This window comes from Quercus robur, chromosome 5, assembly GCF_932294415.1.
Source record: "Quercus robur chromosome 5, dhQueRobu3.1, whole genome shotgun sequence".
In the NCBI taxonomy this organism is placed as follows: Eukaryota; Viridiplantae; Streptophyta; class Magnoliopsida; order Fagales; family Fagaceae; genus Quercus; species Quercus robur.
In genome coordinates, this window is record NC_065538.1 from 35,620,494 (window position 1) to 35,646,085 (window position 25,592).

At 36.7% G+C, this 25,592-nt stretch overlaps 1 protein-coding gene across 6 annotated transcripts; it reads right to left on the reverse strand.

The window, feature by feature from the left end:
- Window positions 1-861: 861 nt before the first annotated feature.
- On the reverse strand, window positions 862-24,449 carry LOC126725857 (probable protein phosphatase 2C 60). Of its 6 annotated transcripts, none has more exons than XM_050430842.1 (11): window positions 24,305-24,449; window positions 23,799-23,917; window positions 12,793-12,856; window positions 11,346-11,454; window positions 10,659-10,812; window positions 7,656-7,781; window positions 6,150-6,273; window positions 5,947-6,023; window positions 4,623-4,675; window positions 1,538-1,592; window positions 862-1,455 (listed from the first exon to the last, which is right to left on the reverse strand). In XM_050430842.1, exons 2-11 carry the CDS (start codon window positions 23,913-23,915, stop codon window positions 1,273-1,275), a joined length of 1,062 nt encoding a protein of 353 aa, XP_050286799.1. In that variant the 5' UTR covers window positions 23,916-23,917; window positions 24,305-24,449; the 3' UTR covers window positions 862-1,272. The 6 variants fall into 6 exon arrangements, with proteins under 6 accessions (XP_050286799.1, XP_050286797.1, XP_050286800.1 ...); XM_050430840.1 differs by having other exon boundaries at window positions 23,799-23,921; XM_050430843.1 differs by having other exon boundaries at window positions 23,799-23,921; window positions 24,296-24,426.
- Window positions 24,450-25,592: the final 1,143 nt, after the last annotated feature.

The following is a 25,592-nucleotide window of genomic DNA, read 5'->3' on the forward strand; positions in this document are numbered from 1 at the left end:
TGGAAATATCCACGGTTACTGTAGCAATAATGGATATGCACAATATTGAGCAAAAATGTGTAAAATTATGCACTTTTTCTATTATGCACAAGACAAGTTTTAAACCCTTCTGTTAGGGAGATAAACTCCTTAGGGAGGTAGACTCCTTAAGTATTAATATAACATAAAAATAAATAAATAAATAAACTTAACCCAAAAGGGCAAGCCAAATAGGTATAAACTAAACTATGTTATATTAATCACTCATCATTCTCTACATTATTAATATGAAACTTTACTCACACATGAGTCTCTGTCTCCATATAGGTTTCAAGAACTCTCCGTGGGCCATAAATAAATCATACTCTCCTTTGCCTTATGAGGTTTTCCCTTAACTAATGCATCATCCATGGGTCTTCACTTGTCAACCCACACATCTTTTATTCATGGAAACCTCGCACCTCACTGTTGTCTAGCGCCATTGACAATACTCCTTTGTTAGGCCTTTTTCCAAAATCATTTGTGGAATTTATAGGCTTGCTTGATGCAATATTCCATCCCCACTGCCTCACACTACAATAGGCTCTAATACCACTTGTTTGATAGAAAAACCTACTCCTTGAGTATTAGTACAACATATAATGATATACTTAACCCAAAAAGCCAAAGTCCAACGGATATGAGCTCAACTATGTTATATTAACCAATCATTCTTCTCATCATTATTCAATGTATGACTTTATTCACGTGTACACCCAGCACCGTCCCCACCAATTAAGATGCTCTACAATTGTTGCCGAGCATCATAGATTCAGAATACCTCATGGCCTGAATTATTTAACTAAAAATTAATCATCTATCGCTGGTAAGTATCAACTAGAGTGTGAGAAGAAGCACTAGATTATATAAAACTTCCTCATTGGTCTTTCCTTGAAGCAGATGGCGTGTTCCATAATGCTTGATCATCTCATTTTTCCTAATTACAATGGTACTCCTAAAAAAAGACCTGTAAAGTTTATGCCGTTCTTGTCATACAATAACTGACCGTTGATCTTGGACAAATTGCAGTAAGTCTCTTAAAATCTAGAGACCCAGACACATGTACAGAACTCAAGTAGCTAAGCCACTATTAGAAATATCTTTGAACATTTACAGCCACGTGATCAGAAGTCACTTTCTAAATGAATCCGAATCCAGTAATTCCAGTGCACTCCACAGCTTCAACTTGCAAGAAAACGTGTAGCAATATTGGTAAGCATAAAGAGACCCAGCTACTTCGATTCAGTCTCCGTTTCAGACTAGATCAGATGACAAAGGCTGCTCCTTTTGAATCTTCTCACCAACAGAAGCATCTAAATCAACAGGCTTTTTGAACTGAACCAAAATCATGGTCATATTGTCACATCCCTCACCACCAGCAGAAGGTGCCAAACACCTGTCAAACACTCTCTCACATACAGCTGAAAGTTTACTTTCCTGCATAATTTGATCGAAATCTATGTTACTTCTATGCATATTATTTTCAGTAATCTGAGAACAGAATAAAAAAAATACTTACAGTCTTCAACTGTTCCCGTACATAGTCCACTAGTTGTTGGCTTGTCATGCAATCCCTAGTGCAAGAGAGTCAGGGTTTTCATCACAACTAGCAGAACAGAAAACTAACAGAAATTCAAAATGTAAAATGACCCTAGTAGTAGTAGTAGTAAAAAAAAAAAAAAAAAAAAGGTAACAGAGTATGTGATTTTGTATAATGATAGAATATCATAGACTGGTAAAGAAGAAAAATGTGATCAATCCAATTAGCTTGTTAGAGAATCCATAGCCAACCTCAATAGTTTTGGGGCTAAGGCCTTGTTCTAGTTGTTGTATTGTTCAAGTAGTAATATTATTCTTCTAAAATTTAAAAAAAAAAAAAAAAAAAGGATAGCCTTTGATCAGATTCTGAATTTAACATCCTCATTGTATACTACAAACAAGAAAATGATGATACTGCTTTCTTCACATGTTATCCAAAAAGTCAACATCAAATTTTCCAACTGTGTTCCCGTGTCAAATTTAATTTTTTGGGTAAATTGCAAATTACAACTCTAAAGTTTGGGAATATTTGGATTTTACACCCAAAAGTTTCAAAATTTGGATTTTACCCCTTAAAGTTTAGGGGGGCTTGGATTTTACAACCTAACGTTTCAGAAGTTGGATTTTACCCTCTAAATTTTAGGGGTGTTTGGATTTTACTGTCTAAAGTTTGAGAATATTTAGATTTTACACCCTAAAGTTTCAGAATTTGAGGGTGTAACAAAGTGTAAAATCTAAATACTCTCAAACTTTAGGCAATAAAATCCAAACACCCCTAAAATTTAGAGGGTAAAATCCAAATTCTGAAAAGTTAGGTTGTAAAATCCAAGCCCCCCCAAACTTTAGGGAATAAAATCCAAATACTGAAAAGTCCGGATGTAAAATCCAAACACTTCTAAACTTTAGGGGGCAAAATCCAATTTCTGAAACTTCAAGGCATAAAGTCCAAACACCTCCAAACTTTAGAGGTGTAATTTGCAATTTAACCTAATTTTTTTTTTTATTGAAATATAAAAAGAAAAGAAAAGAAAACCAAAGACAAAATTAACAGTTTATTCATCAAGATGAAGCGTACATCAATTCCATAGTGAATGTTAAAGATGAAAAGATCCACTAAAAACAGAAGGTATAGAACTCATCTTTTAACTATAAACCAATTAAAATTGTACGAATATGTAATTATTTTTAGTGTAAAACTACAAACTGCTAACTATATCAAAAAACACATAACAATCCTAAACTAAAAAACTGTAAAGAAGACATAAAGGACAGAAGTGAATGGCAAAAGGTGACATGCTAGAGGAAAAAATACAAACAAGTATGCTGAGATTGAAAACTTACACTAGTTTCCGTTACAAAAGCCCTAGCTAATTCTAGCTGTTACAAAAACTAACTGCTAATAATTGAGTTACAATACAGGAAGTTCAACTACTACTACAAATGACAAGACACTACTCCAGCTGCTAACTGACAGGCTGCTGCCAGCCTGCCACAATAAACTGCACCAAGGCCGCAAGCCGCTGCTGTTACTTGCCATAAGAGTTGCAGCCACCTTGGTCTTCATACTAGGGTATTATTTTGCTGCATCAAGTTATCTTCTTATAAATAGAAGATTATGAGATTAACATAATAACTGGAATTTATTATCAATAACAATTTAGCCTTTGGTTAAAAGTTGTCTAAGGAACTTAGGGTGAGCTCGAATAAACAACGAAGAAGAGATTCTCCCCTTGTCTCCTGCTAAAATACATAGGCTTCGATGGAAAATCGAAGCTAATCCTTGTCCAATGGTGCTCCTAACACCGTCACAATGTGTGTTTTAAAAGATTGTTTTAGGTGATCTAAAGCTTATAGACTTCTTTTCTTAATGACTGTGTTAGGAGATTGAAACAGGCCACAAATATCCTTACCTCACCTTTCCGCTCCCTTCCATTTATCAAAACCTCCTCCCATAACCAAAGATCCCAGCCCTTACAGTTACCTTTCTCTATCCCTCTCATACAAGAATTGGATGGGTAGTTACAATTAGACAAAATATTTAAAATTAACTAAGAGGTAAACTTTTTTTTTTAAAGAATTTCAACCTATGGCGTCCAATTCTGATGATTGTGTTCTTTATCATCAGACCAAGACATCAATCGGCTTTTTTGGTGTAGGCGGGGATTGAACCCCAGATTTCTTATTCAACCATCAAAGACTTTACAATCTGAGTTAACAGTATAGATATATACTCAAGTAAAAGGTTTATGAGCCCATAAATTCAAATTTGATTCAAGTATCGGAACAAATCTCTAAAATACTGCCACAAAGCAAAGAAAATTTCTAACACTATCAATTTGAGGAAGCCAGCATTTTTACATTCAAATAGATATTCCTCAAAGTCCTTCAATGTTTAGGCTTTTAAACAAAAGATGGAGTATCAATAATTCTATTAGAGTATGCACAAAAAAATGTTCTCCATTACATTAATGTCCAATTATGACATTCACCTGCAGAACCATTCCACCACTATAAAGTCCACAGGCGAATATTCTAATTTAAATTAGGTGTCAAATTGCCAATACCAACTTTTCTATATAATTGAAAATTTGAAAATAAAAACAATAGATGGCCCAAATGAATTTAGAAGCTAAAATGATGCCCACAAAATTATGAACCATAACATAAAAGTCATTAGTAATGAACATAAGTTATCACAACTGATTCCTGCCAATGCAATCCAAGAAGTAGATTTCTACCTCACTAATGAACTTCAAAATCATCCAATGCTCTTTTGCACTGGATGCCAACAAAACCAGTAAAGCATTACCAAACACCTAAAGACTAGCTTATCATAATACACATAAGACCATCTACATTTTCACCAAATTCATACTGTTTCATCCAGATTCGGAGTTCCCACTTTGAATTCAAATTATCAAATATAGTTTCTAATATTAACCCTAAAGCATTTAGAAAAGATTTCACAAAGGACAGAATATTTGGAAAGAAAAAAAAACATTAATAAGTGAACCTGATTTCTCAATAGGAAGTTCAATTATAATTAAATATGGAAACCAACTTACCAAATCCCATCACAAGCTAGAACAAGAAACTCATCATCATCACAAAGCTCAACCTAGTTCAAGGAGAACCAAAGATATCAAAATAGAGCATGGGAAGAAGAACCCTTAAGAACATGTCCCAATCATGATGTCAGAAAAACAAGATGGCAAGAAATAAGCAATATGATATTGTTCTCAAAGCCACAAAATTCCACACTTTCTTCAAAGTACTGGAACATATGGAGTGACAATGGTATATGCAGCAAAACAATCAACACTTGCCCCCCTTTTTTTTCTAATAAGTGGTAAATTCATTCAAGTGCTCGGGATAAGGAAGCCTTAGTGGCAGATCATATGAGATTACACAATGGCTTCATTCATTGGGAACTCAATTTTACTTGGGCAGGTCAGGAATGGGAATTGGAGTCACTTTCACTGTTTTTGGATTTACTGTATTCAATAGAAGTGCAAGACTGTGGAGATGATAAATTATGCTGGAGGCCATCTATTTATTGTTTTCCAAGGGTTTTGAAGTCCGAACTTATTATAGAGCATTAGCCCCTAAGGTGGATTAGATATTCCCTTGGCAAAGCATTATTCCTATAGCCCCAACAAAAGTGACCTTCATATGGGCTACTTCATTAGGGAAAATTCTAACAGCAAAGAATTTGAGAAAGTGTAATATTATTCTTGTGAGTTGGTTTTGTATGTGTAAGGGGAACAGAGAGACAGTGGATCATTTGATATTGCACTGCCCTATTGCCAGGGAGTTGTAAGATATGGTGTCTGCACTTTTTGGGGCTTAGTGAGTGATGCCTGGGAGAATTGTTGATCTACTAGTGAGTTCACAACGCCATTTTGGGCAGCATCATGATGGGGAGATTTGGAAGGCCATTCCTCATTGCTTGATGTAGTTGTATTTGGAGGGCAAGAAATGCCAGAAATTTTGACCGGTGTGAGATGTTAGCTTTAGATCTGAGATTGTATTTTATGAGGACTTTGTTCCAGTGGTTATTGGCCTTGGGAAGTTTTCTTTCTCGAACTTGGAGTTTATTGACTATTGTTCTTTTAATTCTAAGTTGTATTTACATCTAGTATACCACCTGTGAACTTGATTTTTTTTCTCATAAAATTATTACTTATCAAAAAGTAGTAAATTCATTCGAGACAAAGTGAAAAGGACACACCTGTACCATAAGAGAAGTAAAGGAAAAAGAAAAAGAAATGAGAAAGTACACCTAAGAACTAAACTAAGAATTAAACGCATTTTTATTTATCAAAATATAATTTCACAAATCTTCACCCCAATCTGCACAAAAACTACAGATGTCCATATGCTACATACAGTTTTTATGTCTGGGTTGGCCGTAACAATCTGCCTGTCAGCTGGCAAAGATCTGTTCTGCTTGAATTCCACATCTCCTGCAACAATCAGAATTGTAAACACAAGAAATTGGCATAAAAGATTTATTAAAAACAAAACAAACAAAAAAAAATCTTATTTCTTCCACTTAATATTAAGATCAAGTTTAAGAAAACTTTAGGTACCAATAGCTCTTGCCAAGTTCAAGCTTCCATTGACTCGACCAAATTGTATAAAACCACCAGCTTTCAGAATCCTTTCTTTCTCAAGCTCAAGATCGGGTTTGTGATCTTCAGACAAATTATATGCCTGCATGAGCGTTTCATAAAGCATTACATGGACTCCCATGCAAAAACTGAGCACATGGGGGCAGAGGCAAGAAAGTATCTAAATGTGAGATTCTCCTTACAATTTTAGGATGCAAGGGCAATCATTTTTTGTCCAAATTTCCTCCAATACCCTAGGGCAAATGAAATGTGTTGCATTTAAGTAAACAGCCTTATAGGATCTCGGCACACCTAACTGTCTTGTATGAATATGCAGGAAGGAATGCACCCAGCCTAAGTGTAGAGGTCATGTTTCTTTGTTTTTAAGAATGGATTCTGTGCGTGTGTGTGTGCAGTGTGCACATGCATGTTGTTAGATTAAATGATTAAATTCAACATTGCATAATAGCTTAAACTTTTCGGACAATTGGTAATTTTTTGTGATATCATAGCAAGAGGTCTTGGGTTCAAACTCCATCTCCACCTTACCTCTCAGTTAAAAAATTCCCACATGTTAGGAACCACTTAATAACAGTAGTTTATGCGTGCACATGTATGAGTAGTTTTAGATTAATTGATTAAATTCACAATTTCCTAATTGCTTAAGCTTTTGGGACAATCAGTAATTTATCACATGTTTTTAAGGAAAAATTTAAAATACTAGTAGAAATTAACAATATGGTCCTCTGTCCAAAATCTTTGGTGGATACTTGTCCAACAATAGGTGTGTAGCATACAAATCTTACAACCAGATCCAAGTCATATGTGTTGTCCTCCATGCACTTTAGAGATTCCAATCAATTAGACCTTAGCACCCGTTTGATAATAAATCAAATACATACCTCAAGAGAATGCAAAAAGTGTAATAGTCAATATTAATAACAACTGCCACTTAATTGTCTTAGCAATTACATTACAGAACTAAAAGACAAATAAAAAGTATATATACAGATTGACTACCCAGGTTATTTCGCTCTCCCGGTTATTTCAGTTCACAGATTGGAGAAAGATGTTAAGAACTGGAATGATTTTGGGAATTTTGGTAGGTTACTTCGAGGGAACCTTGGCCTCCATAGCAGAACTTAGAGAGAAAGTGAGAGAGAGAGAGGAAGAGAATAGCCAAACAACAATTCATTCATCAATGTGTAATACAATCTGTTCTTTCCAATATATGCAAGTTGCAGACCCAAACTAACTGATTCTAACCAACTGATCAGTTAGTTTAGTTAGGCTAACCACTCTAACTAAACTGCCACCTGTCAATTACAATAGAGTGGCCCTATTATGAGTAATACTACTCTACTATGCATATGTATACTAGCTAATACAGGTCTAACAGAAGAGCATGATGCAGCCTTGTAAAGATCTCATATAGAAAAACTTGCAGAAAAATATTTTGAAATTCCTCAAAAGATAAATGGATACCTGACCCTTTTTGCACATTACACAACGAGAATCACCGGCATTTGCAACAACAACTTGGTTGTTTTGGATGATTGCTACACAAGCTGTGCTTCCCGAATTTGGTCCATGATAGTCAGAGTGAGGCCCCTAGTTTTCAACATAAAATTTCTTCATATTTATTCAAATTGCAGTTGCATAATTAAATTATTTTATAAAAAATGAATTTGCTATACAAGAGTAGCTGATGATCTTTACACAAGCTGTGATTTTAGAATTTGGTCAGTGAAACTTAGAGGCCCCTAGTTTGCAACATAAACACTATATTATTCAAATTGCAGTTACATAATTAAATTATTTTATAAAAAAAAAATTTGCTATATTTCCAGGAATTTTATATTTCAAAATGCTACAATATTTGCAGAAACAGTGAGCTTTTATAGCATCGTTATAAAAATTACAATGCAATAGGAGAGGTGATGTAGGACAAATTAGGGATTTGTCAATGTTTAGTTGTGGTGGGTTTAGGGTTAGGAAAGAAGAAGAATTAGAGAGAAGTTAGGGATGTTTAGGGGTTGTGTGAGAAGGAGAAAGAAACAACAAAAGCCAACGTGCAAATTGCCCAAAACACTCAATTTCATTAATCAATTCAATCTATTTTCTTTGAATACATTGAGCACAATATATATAAAAACTCTTAGTTGTCCTAGTAATAATAGGATTCATACTAGTATTAGGACTACTAATAAAACCTAATAAATACTAACTTGGACCCAAAGTAAATAAACCTAAGATACTTAGAATACCTTAGAAGATTCTAAACTCAACTAAATTACCAAAATACCCTTAATTTGCAGAAATTACAGATTTGCCCCTCAAAACAAAACTGACCATAACTAGTAAAATAAAAACCCAAATTAAAAACTCTTTTAACCCTAAAAGATTCATACTTAGACCATTAAAAGGGAATGACTTTCACTTCAATTGGACTTCACATGAGGACCCAGTAAAATAATTATTGAATAGGCGACCATTCCCTCTGCATCATTTTTCTTTTTTAATGACAGGGAATCTCTTCAAGGTAGGGCCCTTTGGACCCAACACTGTCGAGTAAAGTCCTGGATGCACGATCCCACCTGCAAGAACCATGTGTTGGAAAATCCTAAGACCTTGAGGAAGCACATCCCAAGGCCTAGCAATCAAGCTTGACCTTGTGCGGGCATTCCCGCTGGCATCTTCACGTCTGAAATGTCCTTTTTTGGTTCAAAATCTATCCATTTTTATAGACTCAGAAAATTCAAATTACTAAAATGCCCAAAAACATAGTGAACGAAAAAGGATCCACCAGAAACACACAAAAAAAAAAAAAAAAATGATTCAGAAAAACAATTTCAACTACCTTAAAATTACCCACCAGAAGCTCTAATAATGTCACACAAGCAGCTATTCTTTTTAAACCAAAGGCTCTAACTAATCATTGCAAAGATTGAGCATTATGCACTACTATCCTAATTGCTTATAAATGCTTCAAATGTCCTTCAAGTATCAATCTCATAGTGCTTCCAAAAGCAGTTATGGTTACTCATATTTTTACATGTCCTAACTGCATTTTTGCTGTTTACACAGTTGTCTTTCCTTGCTAGCATACTTTAGCACAACATGTTTGTTGCATTTCATTATGAGCCAAATGTGCCAGGCTTCAAAAGCTTGTGCATGGAACTGAAATACTAAGCAAAACCAAACCTAAACTGATCGCTATGGGATCATCCAGACAACCAATAACCTAATTTGTTATCTGTTATATGTCAAAACCATCAACAAAGTTATACTAGAAAAATGGAAGATGCTTACAGTTGAGACAGATATTCAGACACCAAAGAGAATTGAAATATCAAACACCAAAGGGAAAGATAAAAAAAGGGGATTTTCAATTATAGAAATGTGAATCTGACACTCCATTCGTTCCAATGTTTTTTGGAAAAAGATTCATTTCCTAGAAAACTGACTTGTTTTCTTGTGCTTGGTTGAGATCTTGAAAATGCGGTCGAAAACATTTTCTATTTTTGTTCACATGGAAAATCATTAAAGTTTCTTAATAATTCCAAATAATCATATAACCAAAAACTTTCATTCACAAAAACCAACCCCAAATGAGAAAATATTTTTCTATCTTCGGCCTTTGGGAACCTCAAATGGGAAAATAGACCCCAACTTCAAATTCACCTGAAAATTTAAGTGGGAAAATAACTGATTTGAGTAGAAATAGGTCATTTAGGGTTGGTGAATGGTCAGTCTATAGAGAGAGAAGTTATCATAGGGAAAAACATTTATAGTGAGAAGTTTATTTTTGGTGGTTTGTTGTTTATATAAAATGTGAAATACATTTTTCACAAAACAAACAGAGCAAAGCATAAAAGAATCTATCAGTGTTATTTTCAATGTTGGTGAAAGAGAAAATCATTTAGAACTTCAACTGTTCAACCAAAAACTTCACAACACAAATATTTTAGATAATAGCAGTAAAAATCTTCCATATATTTCTTGTTGAATTAAGCTTCCAAATTCCAACCTAGTATTCTGCAATCTTCAATCAGATTTCAAGTTCAAACTCACTTTATAGACCGTTACAGCTCCCATGCACTGACTTTAAACCTTGGATTTATCATAAATGTGTGCATACTGACAAAAAATTCAGCCATATGGCTAAATCAAAAAGCTTAAGGCACTTTTCAAAGAAAATATTGGGACAAGCACCAGAAAAATATATTAAGTCAAAAACTTCAGTTTCTAAAAATCTACCTATTGTCAAAATCAGAAATATAATTGCATAAAAGTTAACAAAATGGACAAAATACGGTTTGTTTAATGCAAAAACCATGTCACATGTGACTTGTTATGCAAGAACACATGTTCAATATTTCAAAATTTCACAAGATAGACATAAATATTAAAGAAGTTTCCAACAAGGATAAAATGAATTAGGAAAAAAAAAAAAACATAGTAACTTCAATTCATAAACAGATTTACCTCCTCAGAAGGCCAATCATCAATATGATCATTAACTTCACTGCCCTTAGGAGACCATATCAACCCTTCTATCATACCAGAAAACTTGTCCATTTTATCTCCCAATATTGCTAATTCTCTCCATCCTCTTTGTCCACGCATCATCTCATCCATTCTAATTCAATCCAAAGCAAGAAAGTTAGAATAAAGAAAAATAAAAGTGAACAAATATTAGACAGAGAAACCCACCGGACTAAACCCAACCACCCCCCCCCCCCCACCTTAACCATGAAGATTATCAATGCATGGAACATTACCATGGTGCCAGAAATCTATGTACTTTCCTTCCCCCTATTTAATTTTATTATTTCTAATTATCTAATACTAAGGATGATACTTAAATACTTTCTAATCTCAAAAATAGATTAACAGAATATATATATAGAAAAATGCCACCACACTAAATATAACAATAAAGTTAGTATATCATAGAACAATCACTAATGATCATATTTATGGGCATTTAAGTCATTGAAAAGATTTGGCAATAAAGGCTGTTGGCAGATTGACAGCCTGCATTTAGATTCCTGAGATGTTCTTAACATCTTACAGGTATAAGAAACCTTCCCTACTACTTGTGGTCTACAATTACAATAGAGGCATCTGCCAATAATTAACAATTGAAATTTAATTTAGAAATGAATTTACCTGAGAAAAGAATTCTGTACAGAAGTACCTAAATCTCCAGCTAGATATGCTTCATGCTTAAGCACTTGTTGGTGAAGATACTTGGCACAGAACTTAGCAACTACTTTACCTGAAAAAATAAATGGACTACATTGAGAACAACACAAGACCAGAACTAGTTTGCAACCATCCCTCTCCACTTTGTCCACCAAGAGAGAAACAGTGAGTGACAGACAGACAGAAAGATATTTAAGAAGAATAGAGGAAATTTAAGTCATAACTAAGATACTTAAGAATCAGAATCTCCTAGATAATTCTAGAATATACTAAATTACCAAAATAACCTTAATTCGTAGGAGTTACAATACCACAACTTGTAAAATAAAAACCACATTAAAATTTTTTTAACCCTAGAATACCTATAACTAAACATTTAAAACCATATGACATTGGCTTTAGTTGGACTTCACACATTGACCCAATAAAATAAATCTTTAATGGACAAAATATTAAAGTACCAACAAATTAGTGTTCCATGGCTGCATTAAGGCTTTGAAGCACTAAGTTATAAAGAAAAAATACTAGGGAAAGATGTTCCTCAGCAAACACTGGTGCATCTCTTAAAAATTGAACATGACCTCAGGCACTAAGAAAATGCTTTTTACAAAAAAACAGAAGCATGCCACAAGAATCATGCCACTATCAAACAAGGATTATTAGGGCATAACGACTCAAACAAGGAATCCAGTGACTCCTGACTCCAATCTTGTATATCTCTCACAAAACTATGACTTGAATTTTTGCTCCCTCTTCTCCCTATACATATAAGGGACTATAGAAGCATCATTATCATCAGCTATTTAAAATATATATATCAGAAAATAAATCCTTCAACACCATCTCTCCTCTCCATACCACACATATTATATTATGCCAATAGTAGAATGCCCGTAGTAGCATATACTTTTTTCCATCTACTTACATGGTAAATCAGAAGTCCCACGATTTATATCATGATATCTCTCATGACTTCTATGGAATTTTATTGTAATGTCGGCAGAAGAGGAGGCACATAAGGGTAAACAATGTAATAAAACCCACCCAATTCTGACGCGGATTTCTTGGAGATGAGCAGAACAACACAGTAACTCCAAAAAAATGCATCCACCGCTTGTAATGAACAATTTTGCACTCTTAAGATGACATTCACATTGATGTGTAATGTACTATTTTGATGTAACGTAGGTGGGGATGTGCATGTCATGTGAAATAGTGTGAAAAGGATCAACTAACTGATGAAATCTTTAAAACCACGTAGTAATGAGATTTAATTTTAAAACGATGCCAACAGCATCCAAAAAGGAACAGAAACTTCAATTTGAAAACCAACTTGAATTGGAAGACGTTTGTAATGAGCTAGGAAGAAAATATGGAAAAACACAAAAATTATATATAACTCAATGCTAACCTCCATGACCATCATATACACCAAAGAAAGAGGTGGACCTGTCCAAATCTGGATAAGCTGCATGCTACAACAAAAATACGATAAAGTTAGCATACCATATCATCTCTAATCAATGTGGCATGGAAACCTTTTGAAGAGAAACCAATATCTGTGTCAAATACTTGCCTGTTTCCATTACATTTGGACATGTTGTTAGCAAACAGGAACCAATTTTTGTTATTTCAAATCGAATAGAAATTCCAAAATTAACCTTTTTTTTCTCTGTTTCAGCCAATTATACAGTTTGTTTTGGTATGTTTACTAAGTTCCAAAGAATCCGAATAAAATAATGATGCTTTGGCAAAAGTAACTCAATGTGCTTTAAATAGGCCAGTTCAAAATGATATAATGTCATTCAAAACACAGCTCTTATTTTATTGTTTTATTCTTTCCTGGCCTGATACGATTTAAACTTAAGACCTGTACCAACACCATCCACCTTCTTACAAGCAGGGGCAGAGGATATATTACAAAGAGGCACATCAAGTCACATAGAAGTAGGAATACAATTCTGATTCCAATTCTGTTTATTAGTTTCTTCAATAATTACATCTAAGTTGTTTGTCTGTTGAGATGCATACACTTTTTTTTTGGATAAGTAAGAAAGATGCATATTCATAAATAAAAAAACTACCTCATGCACAAGGGCATAAAGCAGATTAAAGAGTACATCAGTACAGAAAGAGAATAGGAAAAAACAAAACAAAGAAAATACTAATTACAAAGGAGAGAATTAAAGAACATAGGGAGAGAATCACTAGAGGTGAGTCCCCAAGCTAGTGAATCAGTTCAGGTTCAGTTTCGTTCCAGTCTCTCCCTCTTTTTGGGCTCAATCCTTTCATTTTTTTCTTTATTGCTGGCTTCAATCCATTCATTGGATCAGATAAGTATGTGAACTGGTCATGATTGATTACAATGTGACTGGTACAAACTAGCTTATGAATCAAGAAAAAGATCTCCAAAAAACTAAAGCTTATGGTATGTTACAATAGTGGGGAGGAGGCCTGACTACCTGGATTAGTCACAGATTTTTGCTCTCTGTCCGATTGTTGTTGTTTTGATTATATTATTTTGCGAGGGTCCACGTTTTTCTTTGTCAAGTCCAAAACTTTTGAATTTTCTGTCGAAGAAGGTGGTACTTTTAATCTATTACGTATTCTTGAAAAAGGTCGAGATTCTTCACGCTTTGTCACTTTGGGGAAGGAGAGTGCCAAGAGGGGTGTTGTTTAAAGTGGAAGAGTTGGCGTCTAAACAATCACCTGTGCAGTTTTCTACAACGTTTAGGGAAGGAGATAAGATTTTATTATTCAGTTGGGGTCCAATGCTCGTGGAAATTTTTTGCTTATTTCTGAACTCATTCACGGACGACGTAAAGGTCCATAGTGATATCGGAAGGAAAATTGGGAAGAGGATGGGACAGATTTGGTCTTCACCTAAGGAAGACATTAGAAGATTCTCTTCTCCGACAAGGACATTCCGGGATTAGAAATGGTGAACCCAAGCATCCTGTTGTGGTGGTACAGGAGGGGCAGCAGAAAAACTATGGAATTGTTTGAATCAGAAACGGTGAACACAAGCATCCTACTATGGTGGTGCCAGAGGGGCGGTAGAGAAACTATGGTTTTGTGAATAAAGGGAAGGAGAAAATTTCGGAATTTCAAAATTTGAAAATCCCAAATTCTACTGGAAATCAATGTGATTTCAGCAATGATCTTCCTGGAAAAGAAACTGTTGGGTTTGGGACAGAAGTTACGTCGGTGATAAATGGAATCGTTACTAACGGTGTTAAAGGTAAGTTGACCTTGGATATTTGTTTCTGTGTGGAACGCGGGTCTGAGGGGAAGTGGGGTGTTATTTTTTCAAAGGTCAAGGAAGTGAGCTTAAAGCCCAGTGGCCAGCCAGCTCCTACTAAAGAGCCAGCTCCTGCTAGAGAGAACAGGCCCATATTAAAACCTGCTTGAAAGCCTCGTGGCAGCTTCATGGGCCATAATGGGTCTATTCAGAAGCCCAAAGCCCAGCAGCCAGCCTCTTCTTTACAACACAATCACGTGAGAAGTCCTTCAGTAGTGCTCCCAAATGTGCTGAGTGTCTCATCTCTTTCCCAGGCTCACCCCAAGTCTCATATCCCTACCGAGGTGGTGCCAGTGAACATGGTGGTGATTTCCTCCGTTGCCGATGATGTTGCATGCTCCAATATTGGCAAATTTGAGTCTGCAATCCAAAACCTAAAGGTTAGTTTTGATTTTCTGGAACCACAAGTTTTGAATCCAGCTCCCACCCCTCTTTTAGAACCAGTTCTGGTCAATGAGGTGTGTAACTACGAGATGGTGGTTTCGGAGTCTAATTCCGATGTCGATAGTGCGCTGGTACAGCAACAGATCAAGTAAATTTTATTTGATAATGCTATGGACTTGAATAAATCGAGGGGCTTCTCGGACAAGTGGGTTTTAGAACTCGGAGATGGGAAGAGAGTGGTGGTGCCGATGGAGATCAAGAGATAGCCTTCAGGCTTTTTTAAGGGCTCTATTTTGGACAAGCTTAATGCCATGGATTATTCAGGAAATTCTTTGAGGCCTTTAGAGGTACAATCCAAGTGGGATAGGGTGGTGGTGGAGGATGTAGATTCTGAGAGTTAGTCTGAGATGGTTGAATTTGATTGACTAGGTTCAGATATTTCAAAGCCCTTTAATGTGACTCCATTAGCTATGTCAAAGTCTATTGAGACCCAAGAAGTCGATAACCTATTTGCCTTTTTGGAAGATGGTCAGTCTAGAAATCGATCTAGTATGTCACCATGGTTTCAGAGCAAGTTTCAAGATTTTGGATCGTTTTTGGAGACTTCGGTTGAAGGTTTGGAAGAACTTGCATCTAATTTCCTCTTGGCTATTGAGGAGAAAATTAGACAAAAGGCTTCAAAGAATGCTTTTGGGAAAAAAAAAAAAAAAAAAAAAATGATGGAGGTAAGGGTTTAAGGGAGTTGAGGAGCTTGGTGAGCTCTATTAATTATGATTACGCATCTAGTAAAGCAAGAGGTTCCAATAGGGAAAGGGTTGTGATTGTCCCAATGAATTTGAAGATAATCTCTTAGAATGTGCGAGGGCTAAATGAGAAGGATAAAAGACTCCAAATTAGAAACCTTATTAGAATTTGCAGAGATGATGTCATTTGCTTGCAAGAGACTAAGATGGAGCTTATCACTAGGGGATTTATTAAAAGTCTTTGGGGTTGTCAACATGTTGATTGGGTATACTTGAGTTCAATAGGCGCATCAGGTGGGATTTTGGTAACGTGGGATAGGAGGGTGGTGGAGAAGTTGGAAGAAGTTGTGGGTGATTTTTCAGTGTCTTGTAGATTTAGGAATGTGGGAGACAATTTTGAATGGGCATTCACTAGTGTGTATGGTCCTAATGTGGATAGGAAGAAGAGGCTGATGTAGGAGGAGTTGGCAAGTCTTCATAGTTGGTGGAATTTGCCATGGTGTGTGGGTGGCGATTTTAATGCAATTCGTTTTCCTTCCGAACGTTTGGGGGCAGAGAACTTCACTCAGGGTATGTATAATTTTTCTAATTTCATCTCTATTAATAGGTTAATGGAAATCCCTTTGGAGGGTGGTAGTTACACTTGGTCAAACTCTCTGTATGGCTCCAGGATAGATCGCTTCCTCTTTTCTTCAAAATGGGAGGAACATTATCCAAACATTCATCAAAAAAGGTTGGTTAGAGTTCTATTAGACCACTCCTCCATTTCTTTGGAGGGCAGGGATATTCGTAAGGGACGTAGACCTTTTCGTTTGAGAACATGTGGCTTCAAGTGGATGATTTTGTGGAGAAGGTGAAAAATTGGTGGGACTCTTATCATTTTTATGGAACTCCAAGTTATAGGTTAGCCATGAAATTGAAAGCTTTAAAGGGAGACTTAAAAAGGTAGAATGAAACCGAGTTTGGAAATGTAACCATTAAGAGAATTAAACCATGGAATGATTTGAATGCCTTGGATTCTAAACAGGAGAGGGTGTCTCTTTGTATTGATGAGAAGCGTGATAAAGAGAGAATTCACTTGGAGATTGAGAGGATTGCTTTGTTGGAGGAGATTAGCTAGAGATAAAAAATCGAGGGTACTATGGTTAAGGGAGGGGTACAGCAATATGAAATTCCTTCACTAGATGGCTAATTCTAATAGGAGTAACAATATTGGCAATTTAAATATTGATGGAGTGTTGACATCAAATCAGAAAGTTATTGAAGAGGGTATTGTTCGGATCTATAAAAGTCTTTACTCGGAAGATAAGCACATTTGTCCTCATCCGGATGTGCTAAATTTTTCTAGGATTTCTGAGGATAAGGCTGGCTGGTTGGAAAGACCTTTTGAGGAAGCTGAGATTTTTGGAGTGGTTATAGATTTTGATGGTGATAAAGCTCCTGGACCGGATGGATTCCTTGTGGCATTTTTTCAGACTTGTTGGGCCATTATCAAAACCAATCTTTTGGAGGTTTTTTAGTATTTTTTTGATAATGCTCAATTTGAGAAAAGTTTGAATGCTACTTTCATCTCCTTAATTCCTAAAAAATTTGATGCAATGGAGGTAAGGGATTTTCAGCCTATTAGTTTAATTTTGGGGGAGGGGGGGGGGGGGGGGGTGGGTACAAAATTATTATCAAAGTTTTAGCTAACAAGTTGAAAATGGTGCTTAGGGATATTGTTTATGAATCTCAAAATGCTTTTGTCAAAGAAAGACGGATTTTAGATTCTGTTCTTATTGCCAATGAATGCTTGGATAGTAGGCTGAAATCATTTCCTGGGGTGTTTTGTAAACTGGATGTAGAGAAGGCATATGATCATGTGAATTGGGGCTTCCTCATTTATATGTTGGATCATTGTGGTTTTCATGAAAAATGGAGAAGATGGGTTTTCTTTTGCATCTCTACTATTAAATTCTCCATTCTCATTAATGGAACTCTGTGTGGTTTCTTTGGAAGCTCTAGAGGTATAAGACAACATTATCCCCTTTATTGTTTGTCATTGTTATGAATGCTTTTAGAAAAATGTTGGATAAGGCAGTGAGGAATGGGCTCATGTCTAGTATTAGAGTGGGTCTCACAGGTAATTCTTTGCAGGTGACCCATCTTCTCTTTGCTAATGATACCTTGGTCTTATGTGATGCTAATCTTGGTCAGATTTTGTTTCTCCATCTGGTGCTGCTTTGGTTTGAAGTAGTTTCTAGACTGAAAATTAAAATGGGTAAGTCTGAATTGGTCCCTGTGGATGTGGTTCCAAATATAGCAGTTAGGGTGGATGTGCTAGGGTGCAAGCAAAGCTCCTTCTCGATGAAATATTTAGGCTTTTCGTTGAGTGCTAATGTCAAAGATAGTTCTATTTGAAATCCAATTATTGAGAAGATGAAAAGGAGGTTAGCAGATTGGAAACAACTGTATCTCCCAAAAGGAGGTAAAGTTACTCTTATTAAGGGTACTTTGTCCAATCTTCCAACTTATTTTCTCTCTCTTTTTCCTATCCCGATGGAGGTTGCAAACCATATTGAGCAACTTCAACGAAATTTTCTCTGGAGTGCTATGGGGGATGTTAAAAAAACTCACCTAGTGATATGGGTTACGATTTGCGCTCCTCTTCATTCTGGAGGTTTAGCTATTAGAAGTTTGAGAGGTTTTAATAAAGCTTTGTTTGGAAAATGGTTATGGAGATTTGGGAATGAGCTACAGGCCTTGTAAAGGAGAGTGATGGGGGCAAAATATGGTTGTGAAGGGGGAGGTTGGTGCTCTCTTCCCATTACTGGCCCTCATGGAGTGAGTTTGTGGAAGTCTATTAGTCGTGGTTGGCCATCTTTTGTTCGTCGCATCCAATTTGAGGTTGGGACCAGGTTTACTCTTAGATTTTGGCAGGACATTTGGTGTGGGAACACTTCTTTATGTGTGCTCTATCTAAGACTTTTCTCTTTAAGTCGAAATAAGGAGGCTTATGTGGCTGATTTGATGAAGTTCCCAAATGGTGTTCTTTTCTGGGATCTAAATTTTAGAAAATACAGTGAAGATTGGGAATCGGAATCCTTTTATAGTTTAATGTCTAGAATTTATGGAGCTTCTTTGAGAGGAGTTGGGGACGATGAGATGTGTTGGAAACCTGCTACGGGAAGAGGATTTTCTGTTCGTTCTTATTACCAGGTGCTGACAAAAAGTTTCGATCAGTCTTTCCCTTGGAAGATTGTTTGGAAGTCTAAGGTCCCTTCTTGAGTTGCCTTTTTTGTTTGGATTGCAGCTTTGGGGAATATTTTAACTATTGATAATCTTAGAAAACAGAAGATTTTGATTCTGGATTGGTGTTGTATGTGTAAAAGAAATGGGGAGAATCAGTAGACCACCTCCTTATCCATTGCCCTATTGCTTTTGATTTGTGGTTTATGGTGTTTACTTTGTTTGGCATTCACTAGGTTATGTCAAAAATAGTGGTGGAGCTGTTGGTTTGTTGGCAAGGAAAGTTTGGGAGGCATGGGAATTCCGCTATTTGGATGGCTGTGCCCCATTGTTTGATGTGGTGCATTTGGCAGGAGAGGAATAACCAGCATTTTAAGGATTTAGAGAGATCAATCTCAGATCTTAAACTCTTCTTCCTTAAAAATCTTCTAGATTGGGTTACAGTGTTAGGCTTTCATTCTTTTTCTTCAGTCCATGGTTTCATGGACCTTTGTACTTTATGCACTTAATTTGTTTTTGTCCTTAATGTATACTTCCTATATACTCAAGCGACACCCCCCTTCTTTTTAATATATTTTTATTACTTATCCCCTTCTTTTTAGGGATTAAGGCTATGAAAGTTGTATTAAGAGATTTTTCAAACTTACTCTGTTAATAAAACTCTTCAAACACAACCAAAACATCTCTTTCCATAACGCTCCAACAATGATTGTAAAAGAACATAGAGAAACCATTAGGACTTGGAGCCTTATCTCCTTCTAATTCTTTGACAACTCGAAGAATCTCCTCCTTTTCAAACCTCTATTCAAGCCAGTCCCTATCCAACCCCTCAATCTTATCAAACTCCAAACCTTCTGCAAAAGGCCTCCACTTTTCTGTCTCCTTATATAAATTTTTATAAAACTGTACTACTTGGTCCACCACCTCTGATTCTTCCTCATAAATAACCCTATCCACCTCCAACTTACTGAGATGATTATACCTTCTCCAAGAATTAGCCACCTTGTAGAAAAATTTAGTATTGTTGTCTCCTTCCTTAATGCAAAGCATCTTCGATTTCTCTCTCCATGAAATTTCTTCCAAAGAAAGAAGGTTCTCTAATTCAGATCTCACCGTGACCCTCTCACTTATCTCCCCTTCAAAGAGGCCAAACTCCCCTTCCTTAACATCTAATAATTTCAAGGCCTTTAATAATTCTTTCTTTTGACAACCTACATTTCCAAAATCACTACGGCTCCACTGAATAATGTCTCCTTTTAGAGCCTTCAACTTCTTGGCAAGCACATAACTAGGAATACCTGAGAGAATATCGATCCCACCAAGAATGAACCCTATCTGTAAACCCATCTGTCTTTAACCACATATTCTCAAACCGAAAAGGACTTTGTCCCCTCATTATCCCCCTTGCCTCCACTAGAATAGGAAAGTGGTCGGAAACGGGGCGAGATAAAACCCGCTAGATCACATCTGGGTAATGGCCTTCCCAATCATGAGAAACCAGAGCTCTGTCTATCCTAGATATCAAAGGCTAATCTAAACCACTAGACCAAGTATAACTCCCTCCCTCCAAAGGTAAATCTATCAAATTAAGCTCCTCCATAAACTCAAAAAAATTCTCCATAGCCAGAGTAAGGCGCGATCCACCCAACCGTTCACTTGGGAAATGAACGATACTGAAATCCCCTGTGTAACACCATGGAACATCACAATATTGTTGAATTCCAATCAGCTCATCCCACATTTACCTCCTCAAATTATTATCATTTGGGTTATAAACCCCAGAACATGCCCAAATAAAACCATCTCTCACACCCTGCCACCGAACCGACACAGAAAAGAAACCCACCATAACCTCCAACTTTTCTAAAACCCACCTGTCCCACATCATCAAAACCCCACCTATCCCACATCATCAAAACCCCACCAGCCATCTAATCCACATCCAAAGCCACCCAATCCACATAAGAACAACTCCACAAGCTACAAACAATCTGTCTATCCATGCCAACAAGCTTAGTTTCTTGAAGGCAGACTACATCACAATTCCACTCTCGTAGTAAATTTTTAACTACCAAACGTTTCCGTGAATCATTCAATCCTTGAACATTCCATGAAACCATCTTTAACTTCATAAAAACTATTAACTCCCTACTACAATCTCTGAATAGCAGCCAAAGAAAACTACCTACCATCATAATTAATCGAAGGTATCAAATTCCCCAACTCCCTCTTCCCTTTATCCTTTGAGACAGCTTTTCGATGAGCTATATCCTTTCTGTGCAACAGATTGGCCGCCTCAATCACCTTCTCAAGCCTTTGTAAAAGCATAATACACATCTTCTCATACCGACCCAAAGGAAGCCCCACTAGTTTACTAAAACCAGGAATTTTATGTTTCACCCAATTAGAAATATCCAATGTATTTTCAAGCCCCAAAACCTCAATACCATTGTTCAGCTTAGCCTAAAAAACCAACCCCAGAGGAGTAATAGTCTTCAAAGGGGAGAAACTATCCACATCACCCAAACACAAGTCTACACTAACCACTTCTCCCTCCATTGATACACTCACCTTAAGAAAACCACGGTTTGCCGATGTAGATGTCACCGCTAACTAGATAACCTGATGGGAAGTGCCTATCCACTAAGCAGCACTTGCACAACCGGCCTAACCACCTTCATCCCCATCTTGGAAACCCAAATCCACAATCCCAGCTCTCGATAGACTCTGAAAAAGACCAATTGATGCCCTGTCACTCTCAGTTTCTACATTACCCAGTGCCATTGAAGGCTCATCGATGCAAAACCCATCGGAAAAAGGACACTTGACCTCCATCGAAGGCTTCTCAAGTCGACCCATCGCATCGTTCAGAGGAACAAAGTTCTCATGAGCACAATCAAAGCTCGTCACCGTCACCGAAGAATGGATTATCATTGGATCAGCCTTACCCAGTGTCATCGGTGACTCCTCGGTGTGAAACTCACTGGAAACTATGCTGTTGACCTCCCTCCTAGGCTTCGTAGGTCAACCCAACATCTCGTTCTGAGCAGCAGAATCATCGTGCTATGTTTTGGAGCTCGCCACCATCACCAAATCGTGGGCTTTGTGTGTTTCTGTTCTTGGGTCAACCAAAGAAGAGCTTTCACCCACTTCAAACCTGATTGGGCCTAGAAACTCTAGGATGGGTAAATTTGGAGAGCCCACGCATGTGCCACAATTTGGGCCTAAGCCCCACATTGGCTTTTTTGGATCCCATGTATCATGAATAAAGCCTAAGCCCACCACAGGCTTCTCACCCCGTGTAACCCACTTAAAGCTTTTTAATCCACCTTTATTGCAATCCCATGTAACACGCCTCTTTCCTTCCCCATTCACCTCCACTGTCAAGCCCTTCCCTGTCCAGCAAGAATTCCTTAAATCACGTTCTTTTCCATAAACAGATTCATTTGAATTTGGAATGAATCTTAACAGAAATCTCATTTTATATCCTCCCAGATTTATCTCTCCCAATTTAAAGTTCACATTAACGCACCGAGAACCCACATCTCCTCCTCCAAGAGCCATCGGACATGGTTTGCCTGCCGGAATTTCGCTGAACACCATCTACTCAACTTCTGGGTTCTACTTCACCACCCTATCCTCCCCTAATTGAGATTTCCCCTTATAGTGGATGCTTAATAGATGTGGCTGATTTCTACCCCTGACCTGCACCTGATAGCCAGGCACTATCTCAGCAAAAGTTTTAGATGTTTGAATCCCCAAGTTATCTTTATGAGGGTGAGCAACAAATTTCGAGTGACCAGAGCCACCATCCACATAGTGTTCAAGTTCCAGCATCTTCCTTAATTCTAACCCAAAAACCCTCCACCCATTCTTTGCTAGCCCTCAGGAATAATAATAGACCTTCTAGACCCGCCAACTTTGAATTCAGTCAATAGTAAGAACTGGCCAAACAAGTTAGAGCTCCGTTGGAGAGTATAAGCTATAGCACCCTCCTTGAAAGAAAAAAATTGCTTGGGACTAATCCCAACATCGTGTTCTATATTCTTCATCAGCCATTGTGCCGCATTCTTCCCCATAAAAACTGATTCCATGCAGTATTTTCCCCGCTCAAAAATCCTTAAAGAAAAATATCGTCCCCCCCTCTACCACTAATTGAAAAAATTTGGATTCAATAAAAAAACTACGAGAACCACCCATAATAGATAGATCAAAAAGAAGAAAAGAACTAAATATCTAGCTAATTTGAGGTAGCTGGGCCTCTTGAGCAAAGGTTGAGATGCATACAGTTAAAATGATAATGATTTTTTGATAGGTAGATAGTTGGGAAGAGAGGTTTGAACCACAACATAGAATGACAAGAAAATTTAAGTAAGTGACTCCAAAATAGAATAACTCCATGTCTATCTTAATTTGAAAGTACCCCTAGGATAATGCTGCTAATTGTACTAAGTTTGTATATGGATGTCTGAACATTTAACATTATAGATAGTTTTTTCAACATAAACAGAATGATTAGAAATTAGATTTTATTGTACAAAGACTTTGTTCAGTGATTTAGGGAAGCTTTTAATCACAATAAAAACCTAAAGCAATTTTGGTACATGAAGGAACACATTTCATTTCAGTTCCCTACTTAAGTCATCCAATCTGATCAAGCATACATATCTATCAGCTAATGCTATAAACCAAAGCAGAAGGCAAAAAAATGATTACAAAAAATTAAAAACAAATAAAAAGAAGAGAAAGACTACTACTCACAGCATCTTCCATGGTAGCACGCCACCCTTGCATTGACGACAACCCATACCTAAGTCGGTCATTCTCACCATCTTCTGATACCTTCTCAGTTTTTGGAGCACTTAGATATATCCCCATTTCTACCTTTGACAATACCAATTCCCATCAATATTAACATACATACATACATGAATGGATATTATATATATATATATGAATATTACATATACAAATTGACATGAGTAATTCTAATTCACATCAGAAACAGAAAAGAAAAGGAATCCAAATCTCAGCGAGTGGAGTGAAATGATTGAGTTTAAAAAATTCTGAAAAAGTCATGACTCGTGTTCAATTTTCCAACGCTTTCTCGGCAAACAAACAGACAGTATAACTAACAATAAACAATTGAAAAGAAAACAAAAAAACTAGTGCGGATTGCGGATGATGAATAAGCAAAATGATCCGATAAAAAAAATGAGAAGAAAAAAAGTTAGGGTTTGAGTCTTTGAGATACACACTTGGCTTACCAGGCTTAGCGAGACCGAGAGAGAGAGAGAGAGAGAGAGATATTATTTGTATCTGTAGAGACTAAAGAGACTAGAGGAGAGGACTATAAAAATGATCGACCATTCGGTTTTGCTTGCGTTTCTTTTGTTTTATACCCAAAACCAAACAAAATGGTTGTTAATTTATTTGTTTCGCTTTCGACTCTTATTATACCAGCGGCATGGTCACGCGCTATGCACGTGCTCTAACTTTTTAAGTAGAACCATTCCATGGGCTTCTAATAAAGTAATAAGTACCCACCGCATACCCTTGGTGCGATGGTCACTCCACAAGTATAAGTGTTTGTGGGGTGTGGGAGGCAAAGGTCGAAGTTCAAGTCTCTAGGAAGGAGTTTCACACACATATACACTTAGATTAGGTTAGAGTAGAATTCTATCTTATATCAAAAAAAAAAATAAATAAAGTAATGAGTGGTATGAAGTTATTCTCATCGGCTTTTAGATCAGATGTGACCCTAATCCTTCCTTTTTTTTCCTTTTTTGAGACACATTACATCACATTGGTTTTTAGATCAGATATAAAATGTTTGGACGAATAGACTCCATTAAAACTAATAAAGGAAAAAAAGATTTAGTGTGGGTGTAAGCGCCTGCAACATGGTGTCAACTTCGCGATTGGGAAGTACACCTTAGCCTAGGATGGACTATGGCAAAGGATGTAAATGGAATCACCACCTAATCTAAGTTTAGGAACCATAAATATAGCGTCCTTTGTAAAAGAACTGATCTTATACCAGAGCACGTGTGCGGAGTTAAAGTATAGGGATGGGAAGGTGTTAGGCACCCAACCCCACCCGACCCTTGGGTTGACTTCCACTCATTGTGTTCCAAATCTTAATCTTATTAAAAACAAGTTTAATATGTTATTCTAACCCACACACATGCTAGCATGCATGGCACAATCATCTCAAACCTAATCATTCATCTATCATGGCATTTTAAACACAAATCTCCAAAGGCAAAAACGTCACAAGGTAGAATCAAACAAACATGTTAAAACATCAAGACATCAAGGGCATAGCATTCATCCAAACATGTTCATGTTATTTAGACATATCAAGCTCATATTCCAACTAATGCACATTCATATGAGTGCATGACTTACCTCACTGCATCACAGCACCTATGCGTCAATGCATGTTCATATTCATGTGCATGTTCATGGTATTCAAACAAATCAAAACCCTATTGGACATAAAAGAGATAAAACAAGATAAAACAAGACGAAACAAAGAAACAGAGACTCAAG